Source organism: Peromyscus leucopus, chromosome 4, assembly GCF_004664715.2.
Source record: "Peromyscus leucopus breed LL Stock chromosome 4, UCI_PerLeu_2.1, whole genome shotgun sequence".
Taxonomy (NCBI): Eukaryota; Metazoa; Chordata; class Mammalia; order Rodentia; family Cricetidae; genus Peromyscus; species Peromyscus leucopus.
The window spans coordinates 97,366,819-97,381,524 of record NC_051066.1 but is presented as its reverse complement, the minus strand read 5'-3'; the positions used below and the strand labels follow the sequence as shown (position 1 = coordinate 97,381,524).

At 48.7% G+C, this 14,706-nt stretch overlaps 1 protein-coding gene across 1 annotated transcript in view; it reads left to right on the top strand.

Moving 5' to 3' along the window:
- Positions 1-14,706, top strand: part of Ppip5k1 (diphosphoinositol pentakisphosphate kinase 1) — a 46,108-nt gene that overhangs the window by 9,998 nt on the left and 21,404 nt on the right. The window contains 16 exon segments of the mRNA XM_028878706.2: positions 199-285; positions 394-469; positions 589-698; positions 779-861; positions 1,361-1,492; positions 1,654-1,775; positions 2,036-2,218; positions 6,122-6,263; positions 6,415-6,638; positions 6,870-6,997; positions 7,211-7,325; positions 7,494-7,601; positions 8,618-8,731; positions 8,893-9,057; positions 10,984-11,133; positions 11,760-11,850. Of these exon segments, the coding sequence (XP_028734539.1) occupies positions 199-285; positions 394-469; positions 589-698; positions 779-861; positions 1,361-1,492; positions 1,654-1,775; positions 2,036-2,218; positions 6,122-6,263; positions 6,415-6,638; positions 6,870-6,997; positions 7,211-7,325; positions 7,494-7,601; positions 8,618-8,731; positions 8,893-9,057; positions 10,984-11,133; positions 11,760-11,850 (2,030 nt within the window).

Sequence of the window (14,706 nt, the reverse complement as noted above, 5' to 3'; positions counted from 1 at the left end):
GTAAGCACACGTTAAAAATCCAAAGTGACCTGCATACAGTTTGGGATTCCTTCGCTGACCCTGTATTGTCTAGCTAGTAGCCCCTGGCCTTTACTAGTTACGGTCCCTTTAACCCAGAATGTGATGGGTGGGGGGGGGGGGGGGGGGTGAGCTGAGTTTGGGCTGGGAGAACGGCTCTGAGGAAACTCCCAATCTTAGGATGGAGCTCCGCTGTGTCATCGCGATTATCCGTCACGGAGATCGCACCCCAAAGCAGAAGATGAAGATGGAGGTGACGCACCCGAGGTAGGAGGACTGTCCTCATGTAAACGGACGACAGTTCCTCATGAGGGAGGATGGGAGGAACCCCGTTCCCAGGAGCTCTGATCGGTTTCTTGCTTTTTACTTCTTCAGGTTTTTTGCTCTATTTGAAAAACATGGTGGATACAAGACGGGAAAATTAAAACTTAAGCGACCTGAGCAGCTCCAGGTAAGGCGGTGGATCTGGTCAGGAGCCCTCGTCTGAGAAAGAGAGACAGTGTGGGGTTGAGACGGAAAGGCGGGATGAGACAGAAGGAAGGACCGCTCGGTTCCCTGTGGTCTCTCCAGGAGGTGCTGGACATTACGAGACTGCTGCTGACTGAACTGGAGAAGGAACCAGGCATTGAGATTGAGGAGAAGACGGGGAAACTGGAGCAGCTGAAGTCCGTGCTGGAGATGTGAGGAAGGGGACAGCAGTGGGGAGCTACCGACAGGAACTGAGGCCCAGGGCAGAAAGTAACCCGCGCTGTTCCCGCAGGTATGGTCACTTCTCAGGTATCAATCGGAAGGTGCAGCTGACTTACTACCCCCACGGAGTGAAGGCTTCGAACGAGGGCCAAGGTGAGCAGCTCTCTCTCCTCCTCCTCCTTTCCTTCTTTGAAAGTTTTGAAATTATATTTTATGTATTTAGTGGGGTGGGGCCACAGGCCGCAGAGCAGTTGTGAGCTCAGAGCACAACTGTGGGGGTCGGTCCCTCCTTTTCACCGTTGTCGGTCCTGGGGATGGAACTTGAGTGCTCAGCCTTGGTGGCAAATGCCTTTACCCGCTGAGCTGTCTCACGGGCCTCTTTTTTTTTAAAAAAAAAAAAAAAAAAAAAAGATAAGGTCTTGCTATGTAACCCAGGCTGACCTCAAATTCCCAGCAATCCTTCTGCCTCAGTTTTCCAAGAGCTAGTATTACAGGCACGTGACACCAGGCCCAACTTTCGGGTCTCTTCTTCTTGACCTTGTGGGTGGTGTCTACACGAAATGACCCGTGTTCTTGTCAGAAGCCCTGGTGTTGAGGTATTCCCATCATAATCCTTGGATAAGGCCCTACCCACTGCACCCTCTTCCCTCAGATCCACAGAGAGAAGCCCTGGCACCATCTCTCTTGCTGGTCCTGAAGTGGGGCGGAGAGCTGACTCCTGATGGCCGCGTGCAGGCCGAGGAGCTGGGGCGAGCCTTTCGCTGCATGTACCCTGGGGGCCAGGGTAAGTGCTGGAGAGGAAATACCCAGCAAGACTGGGGTAAGATAGTTAGGGGAGGGGAGGGGACTGAAGGGAAGATGCTGTGAGGATACTAAAGGGACAATTAATATTTGGCCCCCACGTGGCTTGTAACAGTCTGTGCTTGGAATCGCCCTTTGCCCCAGGTGACTATGCGGGCTTCCCTGGCTGTGGGCTGCTCCGTCTCCACAGCACTTTCCGACATGACCTCAAGATCTACGCCTCTGACGAGGGTCGAGTCCAGATGACTGCTGCCGCCTTTGCAAAGGTAAATCAGTTCTACTGCTACCCCCGCTTGCTTCCGTGAGGGGGAGAAACAGAGTTTGGAGGTCAAGGTGGAAAGTGTTCAAGAGCTGGCGTGCTACTTCAGAGAAGTTTGTGTCCGTCTCCGTTTCGGGCTGCTGAAAAGGAGCTAGGAATGGTCGGAGTCGGTCCTCCAGGCGCGCTCTCTGTCCCGGGTCTGGGACTGGGTAGGCTGGGGCTGTCTGCCCGGAAGGGAAACCAGTAGACCTTATGCTTACCTACCAGGGCCTCCTGGCTCTAGAAGGGGAGCTCACACCCATTTTGGTGCAAATGGTGAAGAGTGCCAACATGAATGGGCTGCTGGACAGCGACAGCGACTCTCTGAGCAGCTGCCAGCACCGGGTGAAGGCGCGGCTGCACCACATCCTGCAGCAGGACGCCCCCTTCGGCCCCGAGGACTATGACCAGGTAACACTCTCCTCCTCCTCTCTGCGCACTGTTTTAGGATTTTTATCTACAGTATTTCGTTTAATCCTGACAGCGACCCTTTGGTGTAAATTCATGTCCACAGTTTTCATTATCCACAAATGATTCGAAGATTAAAAAGACTTTTATAAGTCTGGCATCAGGGTTCATTTGGCAGACCTATCACAAGACTATTTAGGATGCATATTTATCTCACTCAATGTAAATGTCATACGTTTTGCTGTTTTAATATTGATGTATTTGATTTGCCTGAGGCCCTGCTAAAGGTATCATATGCCGTGTGGCTTATGCACTGGTTTTTTTTTTTTTTTGTTTTGTTTTGTTTGTTTTTTATTTTTTGGTTTTTCGAGACAGGGTTTCTCTGTGTAGCTTTGTGCCTTCCCTGGAACTCACTCTGTAGCCCAGGCTGGCCTCAAACTCACAGAGATCTGCCTGCCTCTGCCTCTGAGTGCTGGAAGTAAAGGTGTATACCACCACTGCCTGGCTATGCACTGCTTTAAATCCTGCAATATAAAAAAAAGAAAGATTAGTTGTAAAACAGCTGACTTTGGATCTTGAGGTTGGAGGACGGTTCAGTGATCTATGGGGAAACTGCCTCCAGGATGAGAACGTAGCACACCAGTTCACTGCTTCCGTCTTCGGCTCACCTGCCCTTAGTTGTGCTCTCCTGAAACGTGGTGCAGTGTTGACTGGGGCAGGAATCTAGTTAAACCTAGAGGTTTAACTAGAATTCTGGGGTGGCTGGCTCTTTACTTCATCCTCTTCCTGTAACTGCAGGACCTATCCCTTCACAAGAATTTGTCATGTGATTGGTCTAGCGTCTCAGTGTTCCCAGGGACTCGTAAGATTCACCCAAAGCAGAAGCTTTCCAAGTTCTCTTTCTTCTTCCTTCCTTTCTTTCTTTCTTTTTTCTTTCTTTCTTTCTTTCTTTCTTTCTTTCTTTCTTTCTTCTTCTTCTTCTTCTTCTTCTTCTTCTTCTTCTTCTTCTTTTTTTTCTTCTTCTTCTTCTTCTTCTTCTTCTTCTTCTTCTTCTTCTTCTTCTTCTTCTTCTTCTCTTCTCCTCCTTCTCCTCCTTCTCCTTCTTCTCCTCCTCCTTCTTCTCCTTTTTTTTTTGGGGGGGGGCAGGGTATTACTATAGAGCCCAGGTTGGTCTTGAACTTTCAGTGACCCTCCTGCCTCTGCCTCCTGGCTGTGAAGCCTCCTAGCTTTCTTAAAGTGGGGGCCCAGAATTAACACAATGCATGGTTGTTATTTTCTATTGTTGAAGCAGTCACACAGTGAGACCTGATTCACGGAAAGGGAAAGAGACAAAGAATTAATGGTCACCTCTAATCTGCCTGGGCAACTGTTAGAACTGCCCTACCCTCTTCCATCTTACAGAGGAGGAAGCCTGGCTTCTAAAGAACTTAACCCTTTCAAGATGACGCAGGTAGTCTGGACCCCAGGAGTCTCACTCACTCTGAAGGCCTGGCTCTCGAGTTCTTTAGTGCATGCTGCCCAGTAGTGCTGATGAAGGCAGTTACCATTCCCAATGCAGTCTTCTTTTTCCTGGGTCTCTTAGGCCACAGTTGACCAGGTAGTGGGTGTTGTTTTTTGTTTTTTGTTTTTGTTTTTGTTTTACTGTCCCACACTTAATTTTGATAGGTTCTTTTTCAGTGTGTGTTGAAAAATTTTTATGTGAATGAGGGTTTTGCCTGCATGTATGTATGAACACCACATTTGTACGATGCCCATAGAGATCAAAAGAGGGCATCAGATCCCTGGAACTGGAGTTACAGACAATGGTGAGCTGCCATGTGGGTGCTGGAAACCACACTCAGGTCCTCTGGAAAAGCAGACTCACTCTTTTTTTTTTCTTTTAAATTTTACATGCCAATCACAGTTTCCCCTCCCTCTTCTCCTCCTGTTCCCTCCCCCCACCTCCTTTCTACCCACACCTCCCCCCCAATCTCCTCCTCAGAAAGGGTGAGGCCTCCCATGGGAGTCAACAAAGCATGGTATAACAAGTTGAGGCAGGACCAAGCTCCTCCCCCTGCATCAAGGCTGAGAGAGGCATCCCACCATAGGGAGTAGGTTCCAAAGAGCCAGCACATGCACCAGGGACAGATCCTGGTCCCACTGCCAGGGGCCCCACAAAAAGACCAAGCTACACAATTGCCACCCATATGCAAAAGACCTAGGTCGGTCCCATGCAGGCTCCCTAGCTGTCGGTCTAGAGTCTGTGAGCTCCCATGAGCTCTGGTCAGCTGTCTCTATGTGTTTCCCCGTCATGATCTTGATCCCCCACCCCCTGCTTATATAATCCCTCTTCCCTCTCTTCATCTAGACTACTGGAGCTGAGCCTAGTGCTTGACTGTGGATCTCTGTATCTGCTTCCATCAGTTACTGAATGTAGATTCTATGATGACAATTAGGGTAATCACCAATCTGATTACAGGAGATGGCCAGTTCAGGCACCCTCTCCACTATTGCTAGAAATCTTAGCTGGGGTCATGCTTGTGGATTCTTGGGAGTTTCCGTGGCACTAGGTTTCTCCCTAACCTCATAATGGCTCCCTTTATCAAGATATCTCTTTCATGAGCAAGCTCACTCTTCTTTTTTTTTTTTTTTTTTTTTTTTTTTGGTTTTCTGAGACAGGGTTTCTCTGTGTAGCTTTGCACCTTTCCTAGAACTCACTCTGTAGCCCAGGCTGGCCTCGAACTCACAGAGATGCACCTGGCTCAGCCTCCTGAGTGCTGGGATTAAAGACATGCACCACCACTGCCTGTCTCAGTCTCACTCTTAAAAGTAAAGCCATTTCTCTGGTCCCTCTGATAGGTTCTTGAGTGACTTGCTAAGGGGCAGACTTGTTCCCTTATTTTTCCAGCTAGTGGTGTTCTTTTTTTTATTCTTTTTTTTTCATATTTTATTATTTATTTGTTTGTTTGTTTTTTTGAGACAGGGTTTCTCTGTGTAGCCCTGGCTGTCCTGGTACTCGCTTTGTAGACCAAGCTGCCCTCAAACTCACAGAGATTCACCTATCTCTGCCTCCCCAAGTGCTGGGATTAAAAGTGTATGCTATCACCGCCCACCTTATTTTTATTTTTAAGTGTATATGTGCACGTGTATCTGTATGTGGCTTGTGCACTTGAGTCTAGTGCCTGTGGAGTCCAGAAGAGGGTGTTAGGTCTCCTGTAACTGGAGTTCTAAGTAGCTGTGAGCCACCCAACGTGGGTGCTGGGAACCAGACTCTTGGCCCTCTGCAAAAGCAGTAAGTGCTCTTAACTACTGAGCCATCCTCCAGTCCTTCTCATTTTGTATTGATGGTAACTGTCTTAAAGGCTTGATTCAGAAGCTGGGCATGGTGGCGCACACCTTTAATCCCAGTACTCAGGAGGCAGAGGTAAGGTGGATCTCCGAGTTTGAGGCCAGCCTGGACTACAGAGTGAGTTCCAGGCCAGCCAGGGCTACACAGTAAGACTTTATCTCAAAAACCAAACCAAATAAATGAAAAACCCCAAAACCTTGAGCTGGAACCGAGTTAGAAGTAACATTGGTACTGTAAGTCAGTGCGAGACAGTGCTCTCTATTTGTCATCAGAACACTCCAGAGACTGTAAGGAATTTATTCTTCATCTCCATCATTTTCCGAGTGTATTTTACAGTCCCCAAGTAAAGTGTACGACACTTTCATTTCTCTGGACTCTGAAACTTTATTTAAGGCCTTTTTGCCTCTGATGATTTGTTGAGCAGTCTGAAGACCCAAAACTGCCGGGACACCCCAGAACCTAAGAACCCTCCTGAAGTGAGCCAGCAGGCGGATCTGTATTGCAGCAGTTTCTTTGCAGTAAGCCAGAGTCTGGGCAACTGGTCTGAGCCTGCTCTCTCTCTGAACTCTCCCTCCCAGCTGGCCCCCACTGGCAGCGCTTCTCTGCTCAACTCCATGTCTAAAATCCAGAATCCCGTGAAAGTCTGTGATCAGGTGTTCGCCCTGATTGAAAACCTTACCCACCAGATCCGGGAGCGGATGCAGGACCCCAGCTCTGTAGGTGGGTGTGAGCACTACCGTCGCCCTCTGGAGTCTCAGGCATGGCTGCATTCCTCAGGAACGCCTGACCCCTCGGGTTCGGCTCCAGAGTTGTCGGGGTCTTTGGTCGGAAGTCAGATCTGGCCCCTTTTGACTGTCTGCCTTCTTCTCAGACCTGCAGCTCTACCACAGTGAGACACTAGAGCTAATGCTGCAGCGTTGGAGCAAACTAGAGCGCGACTTTCGACAAAAGAGCGGCCGCTATGACATCAGCAAGATCCCTGATATCTACGACTGTGTCAAGTACGATGTGCAACACAATGGAAGTCTGGGACTTCAAGGCACAGCCGAGTTGCTACATCTTTCAAAAGCTCTGGCCGATGTGGTCATCCCGCAGGTGTGTCTCATGTAATGGATCCAGTACGGGGGGGAGTATTGAGAGGGAGGGAGGAAAGGAAGCTAGAAGGATGCTTGGAGAAGGGATTGAGTTTCTGCAGTGCCCAGGCCTAGTCTGGGCATCAAGACTAACTGAGGAGACTTTGGGAGGGGATGTGATGGACAGGAAAGAAACACCAGACCTGAGGGAAACAGACTAATTGAGCTTGTCCTCCTGGCCTGTGACCCTTAGGAGTATGGGATCAGTCGAGAGGAGAAAATGGAAATTGCTGTAGGTTTCTGTCTGCCACTGCTGCGGAAAATCCTCCTTGACCTGCAGAGAACCCACGAGGATGAGTCTGTCAACAAGCTGCATCCCCTGTGAGGGAGGGCTGGGAGGGGAGCTGGACGGAGGGACGGAGGGAGGGCGGGCATGTTGGGAGCCCTGGGGGAATCAAGGCTGAGACAGGTGGGGGCCAGGAAGAGAAGGGATCTGGGATGGACAAGAGTGAGGTCTTTGGGTGGTAGGAGGAATTTTCAGAAGGCTGGGAAGAGGATTATCTGACTGCGAGTCTGATTTAACTTTTATGTCAGGTACTCCCGCGGGGTGCTCTCTCCAGGCCGCCATGTTCGGACACGTCTCTATTTCACCAGTGAGAGTCACGTTCACTCCCTACTCAGTGTCTTCCGTTACGGGGGACTTCTTGATGTAAGCATCCTTCTTCTTCCTTGGACCTGTGAGCACTTTTTCCCTAGCAGTCTTCAGCTGTCCTTCCTGGGCTGTTTTTCCTGTGAACATTTGCCCTTCTCCCCGGGCCCCTGCCCACTCCTCTCACTTGTCCCTGGGCACTGGCTTACCTTTGTTTGTGTTTGGTAGGAGACCCAGGATGCACAATGGCAGCGAGCTTTGGCTTATCTTAGTGCCATCTCAGAGCTCAACTACATGACCCAGATTGTTATCATGCTCTATGAGGACAACACGCGGGTGAGGAGCCAGCAGGGTGGGATGAGAAAGGGTCCTTCTTCCTACCTCCATTCAAAGCAACTTAGCTTGTATTTTTAAACATTTAGTGTGTGAGTGTGTGTGTGTGTGTGTGTGTGTGTGTGTGCGCGCGCGCGCGCGCAGGCATGCACTGTACATGTATAGAGATCAGAGAACAACTCGCAGGAGCTGACTCTTCTTCACTGTGTGGTTCCTGGGGATCCGACTCAAGCCGTTGGCGTTAGTGTGGCCAACACCTTTACCTGCTGAGCTGTCCATCCCACTGGCCTACAAACCCTTCCTTATGCTTGGATTTTTGTAGACGCTGGGCAGTAGTTTTTCTATGACTGCCGTATCTGCTGCTCTCTTTGCAGTGTACTAGGTAATTTGTTTTTCATCTTTAAGAGAGTTCATAGAATCCAGCTAGATGCCGTGTGTAGGCACAGTGTGGCACAGAGCACCTAGAAAGGTCCTGCTGGGGTGGAACCTGTATTCTGGGGTGGTGTCAAGCCAGAGAGATAACCTACAACACAACTGTGGAATTTGGGACAAGGTTTTATGAGTCTTGTTTCTGCTAATATCTTTAACTCAAGTGTGTGTGTGTGTGTGTGTGTGTGTGTGTGTGTGTGTGTGTGCGCATGCGTGCGTGCGTGCATGTGTGTTTGTGTGTGTGAGTGCGTGTTTGTGTGTGTGAGTGTGTGTGTGTGTGTGTGTGTGTGCATATGCATATACACACATGCCTTCTGCATCAGTCTTAGCAAAGACATCATCTTTAAAGTTCTGCTCTATGTACCATAGCCAAGCTGTTACTGGGAGAGAGGGAAGGGAAGGCTGTAGACCTGGAGGCGAGGCATGAGCTCCTGTAATGGATGAGCCGCAGGCTGAGGGCATGACCCTGGAACCTCAGTCCTGGCTTTCCTAGGTGGTTGTGTCCTTTTGGGTTTCTCTCCGTTGCTCCCGCGCGTTCTGTCACCGCATTCAGATCTCCCAATTGCCCTTCATGTGGTGATGCCCTCTAGGACCCGTTGTCGGAAGAGCGGTTCCACGTGGAGCTGCATTTCAGCCCTGGGGTGAAAGGTGTGGAAGAAGGCAGTGCCCCGGCGGGCTGTGGATTCCGTCCAGCCTCCTCGGAGGTGGGTCAGAGGGTTGAGATTGGAGACTCTAGGACTTAGGGGCCAGGGGACCAGGTGGTGGGGCACTGGGAAGTAATCCAGGGTGGTTCAGAAGGTTGAGGAGTTGGATATTAGGAAGATGGAAATCATTAACGTCTCTCCACTTGTCTGTGATTAAACAGAACGAGGAGATGAAAGCAGATCAAGGCAGCATAGAGAACCTATGCCCGGGGAAGGCCGCAGATGAACCCGACCGAGCATTGCAGACCTCACCCCAGCCTGTTGAGGGCACTGGCCTCCCAAGGAGATCACCCCTCATTCGGAATCGAAAGGCTGGCTCCATGGAGGTAATGCGATGGACAGGACCGTGATGGGGTACAAGTACTCTTAGGGAAATGTCCATGTTTGCTCTGGCTCTTCCTGTGACCTGAAGCCATCCCCTTGCAGTGGCTTTATGTTCACCTAATGTTCCTTTCACAGCCGGTCCCCAGTAGAGCTTCTCTAAGCTGGTTGCTACTTGAGATGTTAAAGACTTGCCAGTGAGCGGTACCTAAGAGAAAAGGATTTTAAGATAAAGTAGAGGCAGCATGAACTCTGGGCTGACATCACCGTTTGAGTCCCAGAAGCTGTGTGACCGTGTCCAGGTAGCTTCTAAGCTCGAGTCTTTTTCCATCTGTATGATATGAGTAATGTCTGCCTTACCTTAAAGATGCATTAAAAAGTAACAGTGCAGTAACAGTGCAGTTGATGTTAGAGGCCAGGCCCTCTCCTTCTGATTGTTTAGATATGAGCAGATTCCTGGCACTTGAATGCCATTAGGGTTATCTACACTGTAGAAGGATGATTGATCATCTAGGATTCTATGTGTCTCTCCTAATGAGGAGGTTTATCTGCCTGGGTCTGTTTTGCTGTTTTTAGAATTTTCCCCAAACCCTCCTTCTGGTTTTCTAATCTAGAGGACAGAACTTCTGTAGATTTATCACTGCATCTCCTTACTGTCCCAGGTTTGGCTTTGTCTTTCTTGGTAACTCAGTTTTCTTCTTTGGCCCAGTGATGCTTTCTTAAATTTCCTCCATGGCGTTCCTTTCGATGCCATGACTTATCCCTGTCTCAGAGACTTTGCCTGATTTGGATACTGCTCTGGATTCATGAATCTGTTCACCTGGCTCTCTACAGGTCTCTGTCTCACGGGACTTGGTTTTTCTGTTTCAGGGATATCTCCAAAGATTCTGTAATAAGCTTTTATAGGTTAATACAGAGATTTACATTTCAGATTTTGGAGGAGGCCAAGAAAATAAACTACAATCTCTCTATCCAGACTTACCCTTTGCTTCCTGGATATTTCCGGGGGAATTGCTGTTTTGAACATGCAGTTTCTTTAGGAGAGATGTGCCTTAGTTTCTCTTCAGAGGTAGATAGAACCTGGTGCCCAGCACTCTGCATACACTGTCACCCTTGGGCAGTAGATCCGATGGACGGGATGGTATGTGATTGTCTGTCCTGGGCTGTCCCTTTGTCATCTTACGTCAGCACAGGGGATAAAAAACAAAGGAGAACTTTGTGACATCCTCTCTCAGGCTTGCCGGGATTGTCTTCTTTCTGGATGCTTCCTTGGGTGTGATCACTTTTTTCTCTGTGGTATCGGGGATTGAACTCAGAGCTCTCACACATCCCAGACAAGTGTTCTGCCACTGAGCGGCATCCCCAACCCTTTCTATTATTTTTGATTTTGAGACTGGGTTTTGCTGAGTTACCAAGGCTGGTTCTGAACTCACTCTGCAACACACGTGGACTTTGAACTGATCTTCTTGCCTCATCCTCCCGAGTAGCTGGGGTCTCAGGCCTGAGCCTCCAGATCTGTTTATGATTCCTGTTGTAATCACGTTCCTTCCTTTTGTCATTGGTGTCATTTAGATTCTGGCTCATTCAGGGTGGTGACTACCCAGGATGTGTTCCTCAGCCGGCTCCTTGGTCATACAGCCTTCTAGTATTAATGCTTTCTCTCCTTGCTCTGTAGGCCAATCCTGGACGTCTCATCCTAGTCAATGACATCTCATCCTAGTCAATGACATCTCATCCTCCTCTTTCTCTTGTCATCTCATATTTTTGAACTGTCTTAGATTATAGAACCTGTGACCTTAATAGCAGCTGTGCCCTAGCTGGCCATCCATCCTCTCCAGCTCTCTAACTGGCTCTGCCCTGTGGGCACTGGGACTCTGGGAGCTTGGGGGCCAAAGGAGCCTTGACCGGCTTTCCACCCGGTCTGATTGCAGGTCATGAACATGCAGTGCACGGGGAACCTGGACCTGATCCCCTTGAGGGGACGGCGCCGCAGGAGGTCAGGAGACCTCCCCAGGCTTTCCCCAGCCATCGGCCTACAGCCCCGGGCTGTGTCCACCACTCACCTGGCTTCCTGCACACAGGTGTCTCTTCCTGCCTTGCCTTCCTTTCCTACCTTCTGTTTTTGCTTTTGGGATCTAGGGAAGCCGCTCATTTTCTAGACGGGATATATGTATGTTGGGGCTTGTGTGATTGGCCCTCATGGGTATTTGGGGGGTGGGGAATCAGTTTCATGTATCCAGGAGTAAAACAATTGGAGGGGAGGGCTTCTTGGCTTAAATAAGAAGCTGAGGATAGCTGCATTCACCCAGCTGTTCCTGGAAAAAAGAGAGGGCAGGCCATACTTTATTTGTGGCTGAATCAGGTGATTGGCTTTCTGAATCCTAGGAAGGAGCAGGTAAGACTGAAGAGCCTGCTCTGCTGAGGATGACGAATAGTTGGGTCCTGATTCGTCAGCTCTGGGGCGGGTGTAAGGCTGTGAGGACCAGTGTTTGGGCAGTGAAAGTGCCTTCTAACATAGATGGACGCCCTGGACAGTTCACTGCTACAACGTGCACTCTGTTCTCTTTTTATTCCTCTTCCACCATAAACCTCTTCTGGCTCGTCTAACCTTTTTGGTACTGCTTGGCTTTGTAGGGGCAAGAATTCAGAACCTGGGTTTTATGCTTTGAGATGACAAGGGGATTCATATAGAGTCCTTTTTCTCCAGGTGCTGTCTGAAACTTCATCTTCGAGACCTGGTGGCTACCGGCTGTTTTCATCTTCACGGCCACCAACCGAGATGAAGCAGAGCGGCCTCGGTAGGTCTTCCAGCATCCCTCACCTGTGGTTGGGAAGGGTGTCTGTCTGTTATCCAAGTCTTATTGTGGGCAATCTTCATCGCGGGAGCTGAGACCATCCAGTCGGTGGCACTGTCAGATGTGGGAAGGGAAAATAAAGTGGAAGGAGCTGGAGTTAAATGCGCACACGGATCTAGGTGATTGTTTTCATCCCAGGAAAGTGTTTGCCTTTTGATTTTCCCCGCCAACCCCTGTTTCCCTAGCTGAAGGGTATTTTCCTGGCTTTCCTTCTCATTCCTTATCTGTCCCTCCAGTCTAGCCCAGACTTTAAGGGACCTTGGAGGCTTTGACCCTTCAGAGTTATCAGTGACAGGTACTTGAGTTATACAGGTAAAACTAGAGGTGCTTGTGACCCCCAGTTGTTATATTTTCACACAAAACCTTGTGCCACATCTTCCTCTGAAACCTGGTTTTCACACCCTGCTTTCCTAATCCTGTAACTTTTTCCTTTCCTTCCGGAAGCTTGAGGGACACAAATCTGAGACCGGTGAGGTGGCAGAGGCTTCTCTCAGGACACTGAGGGAATGTCTCTTGATTTTTTTGAGCCCTGGAAAGGGGTGGAGAACATCACTCAACCTTTCCTAAGGACACAGACTTGAGGAAGCACCAAGCCTCAGAGGGTATGGTATCATCAAGGACTGCCTCTGAACCCAATGCCATGGGAACCATGTAACTAACTGGAGGTCAGAGATGACTGTGTGGGTTCTGAACTGGTTCTCCTGGCTCATTTTTTTAAAAATCTAGTCCTATTCTCTCAATTTAAATCCTCTCATTTTTTTCTGTGACTTTTGTCCTTGCTGCTTAATTTCTTGGTCCCCAAATGGTTAGTATTTGAACTATTAAAGAGGAGAAATGTTTTGATAATTTTCCAAGCTAATTTTATGGAAGTAGACTGCCTTGTAGAATCCTGAAATAAGTTGGTTGGTTTGGGGCATGAGGACTAAATGACAGATGTAGGTCAGCACAGTGGACCTCTCACCCCAGAAACCCCAGAGGCCAAGAAACAGCAAGACCCAGTAAAAAATAGATTTCAGATAAGTTAGAAAGTAGATAGGTGTGTAAGTGGGAGTCTTCTCAAGAATAAGGCATAGACAGAGAGAAACCCTGTCTCAAAAAAAGGAAAGAAAAAAGAAAGAAAAAGAATAAGGCATAGGAGCCAGGTGTGGTAGTACATTTTTAATCCTAGCACTCCAGAGGTCAGGGCTGGGGAGCAGAAGCAGAGAGATCTCTGTGAGATCCAAGCCATCCTGGTCTACATAGTGAGTTCCAGCCCATCCAAGCCTACATAGTGAGACTCTGTCTTAAAAAAAAAAAGCAAGCCGGCAGTGGTGGCGCATGCCTTTAATCCCAGCACTTGGGGAGGCAGAGGCAGGTGGATCTCTGTGAGTTCGAGGCCAGCCTGGTCTACAGAGCGAGATCCAGGACAGGCACCAAAACTACACAGAGAAACCCTGTCTCAAAAAAACCAAAACAAAAACAAAACAAAAAAAAAAGGAAAGAAAGAAAAGAAAAGAGAATAAGGCATAGGAGACTGGGTATATAGTGCAGTGGCATGTGGCTATAGTCCAAAGCACTTGGGGGCATGAGGTGGGATGATCCCTAAAACCCAGGGATTGGAAGCTAGCTAGCATGGACGACATAAGGAGGCTCCTATCTCAAAACCAACCAAACAGAATAAAGCAGAGTGAGGGATACACAGAACTAGTGACAGATGGTAAGATAGAGACTGCCCTCTGGGATATCTGAGGGCTGAGCAGAGTAGGCCTGGCATGGTTGTACCAGAAAAGTACTCAGGAGAGAAAGTAAATGTAAGACAGAGCTTGGTGTGGTCTAGGATAGAGCCAGCTCCCTTCAGCTTTCTCTGAAGGAAAGCAGACATCTTTTGCAGTGTGTCGCTCTGTGGTACTTCATTCTCAAGCCTGAGTGAGCAGGGAAGTTGGGAGAAGTTGCTGCATTACAGAGGTCCCAAATTTCAGGGGAGAAACCATTGCCCACTTGAGATTTCTGATTTTTCTGGTAGCCCTGAAATACTGGGGCCCTGGTCTTCTCTGTAGGCTCAAGGGAAACAACTTCTTCTCTAGTCTGAATATGAATATGACTTCCCCTGCCAAACCCAGGGTCTTGGTTATGATGGAATGTCAGTCTTGTTTGTTTTTGTTTTATTTTTATTTTTTGCCTTCTAGTTTTTTTGTAGCCCTGACTGTCCTGGAACTCACTACGTAGACCAGGCTAGCTTCAAACTCACAGAGATCCTCCTGCCTCTGCCTCCCGAGTGCTGGGATTAAAGACATGCACTATCCACCATGCTTAACTCAAGAATGTCAGTCTTGTGACTTCCTGGTTACTCTATCCTCGAGGCTGTAAAAAGAGGACCGGGGAGTCCAACCCTAGTCTAGACCACCCTGGGGATGGTTTCTGACCCGACTTACCCTTTGCAGAGGTTCTTCAAGTTTGTTTACTCCTCACACTAGCACTTCTTTTTGCTTTCTTTGAACGTCTGTGTGTGGGCAGCTGGTTTCGATGGCAGGGCTTACAAGACGCAAACTTTTCAGAGCAGAAAAGCAAGACAGTTTTTTGTTGTCCCCTGCTTTCTGAGCAGGGTGCTTAGCACATGATTGGCATGCCCTACGTTATAAGCAATGTACTTTTCAGATGTCTTCTGATTTGTGTCCATCTTGATTTCAGAATCTATGCTATTTCTCTGTGAAAAAAAATCCTTCTCTTCTAACCAAACACAGTTAGTCCCTGGAGGAAGGGGGCCTAGATTCTGGTCCTCCTTAGCTCCCGTACTGTGACCTTGAGCAAAGGAAACCCCTT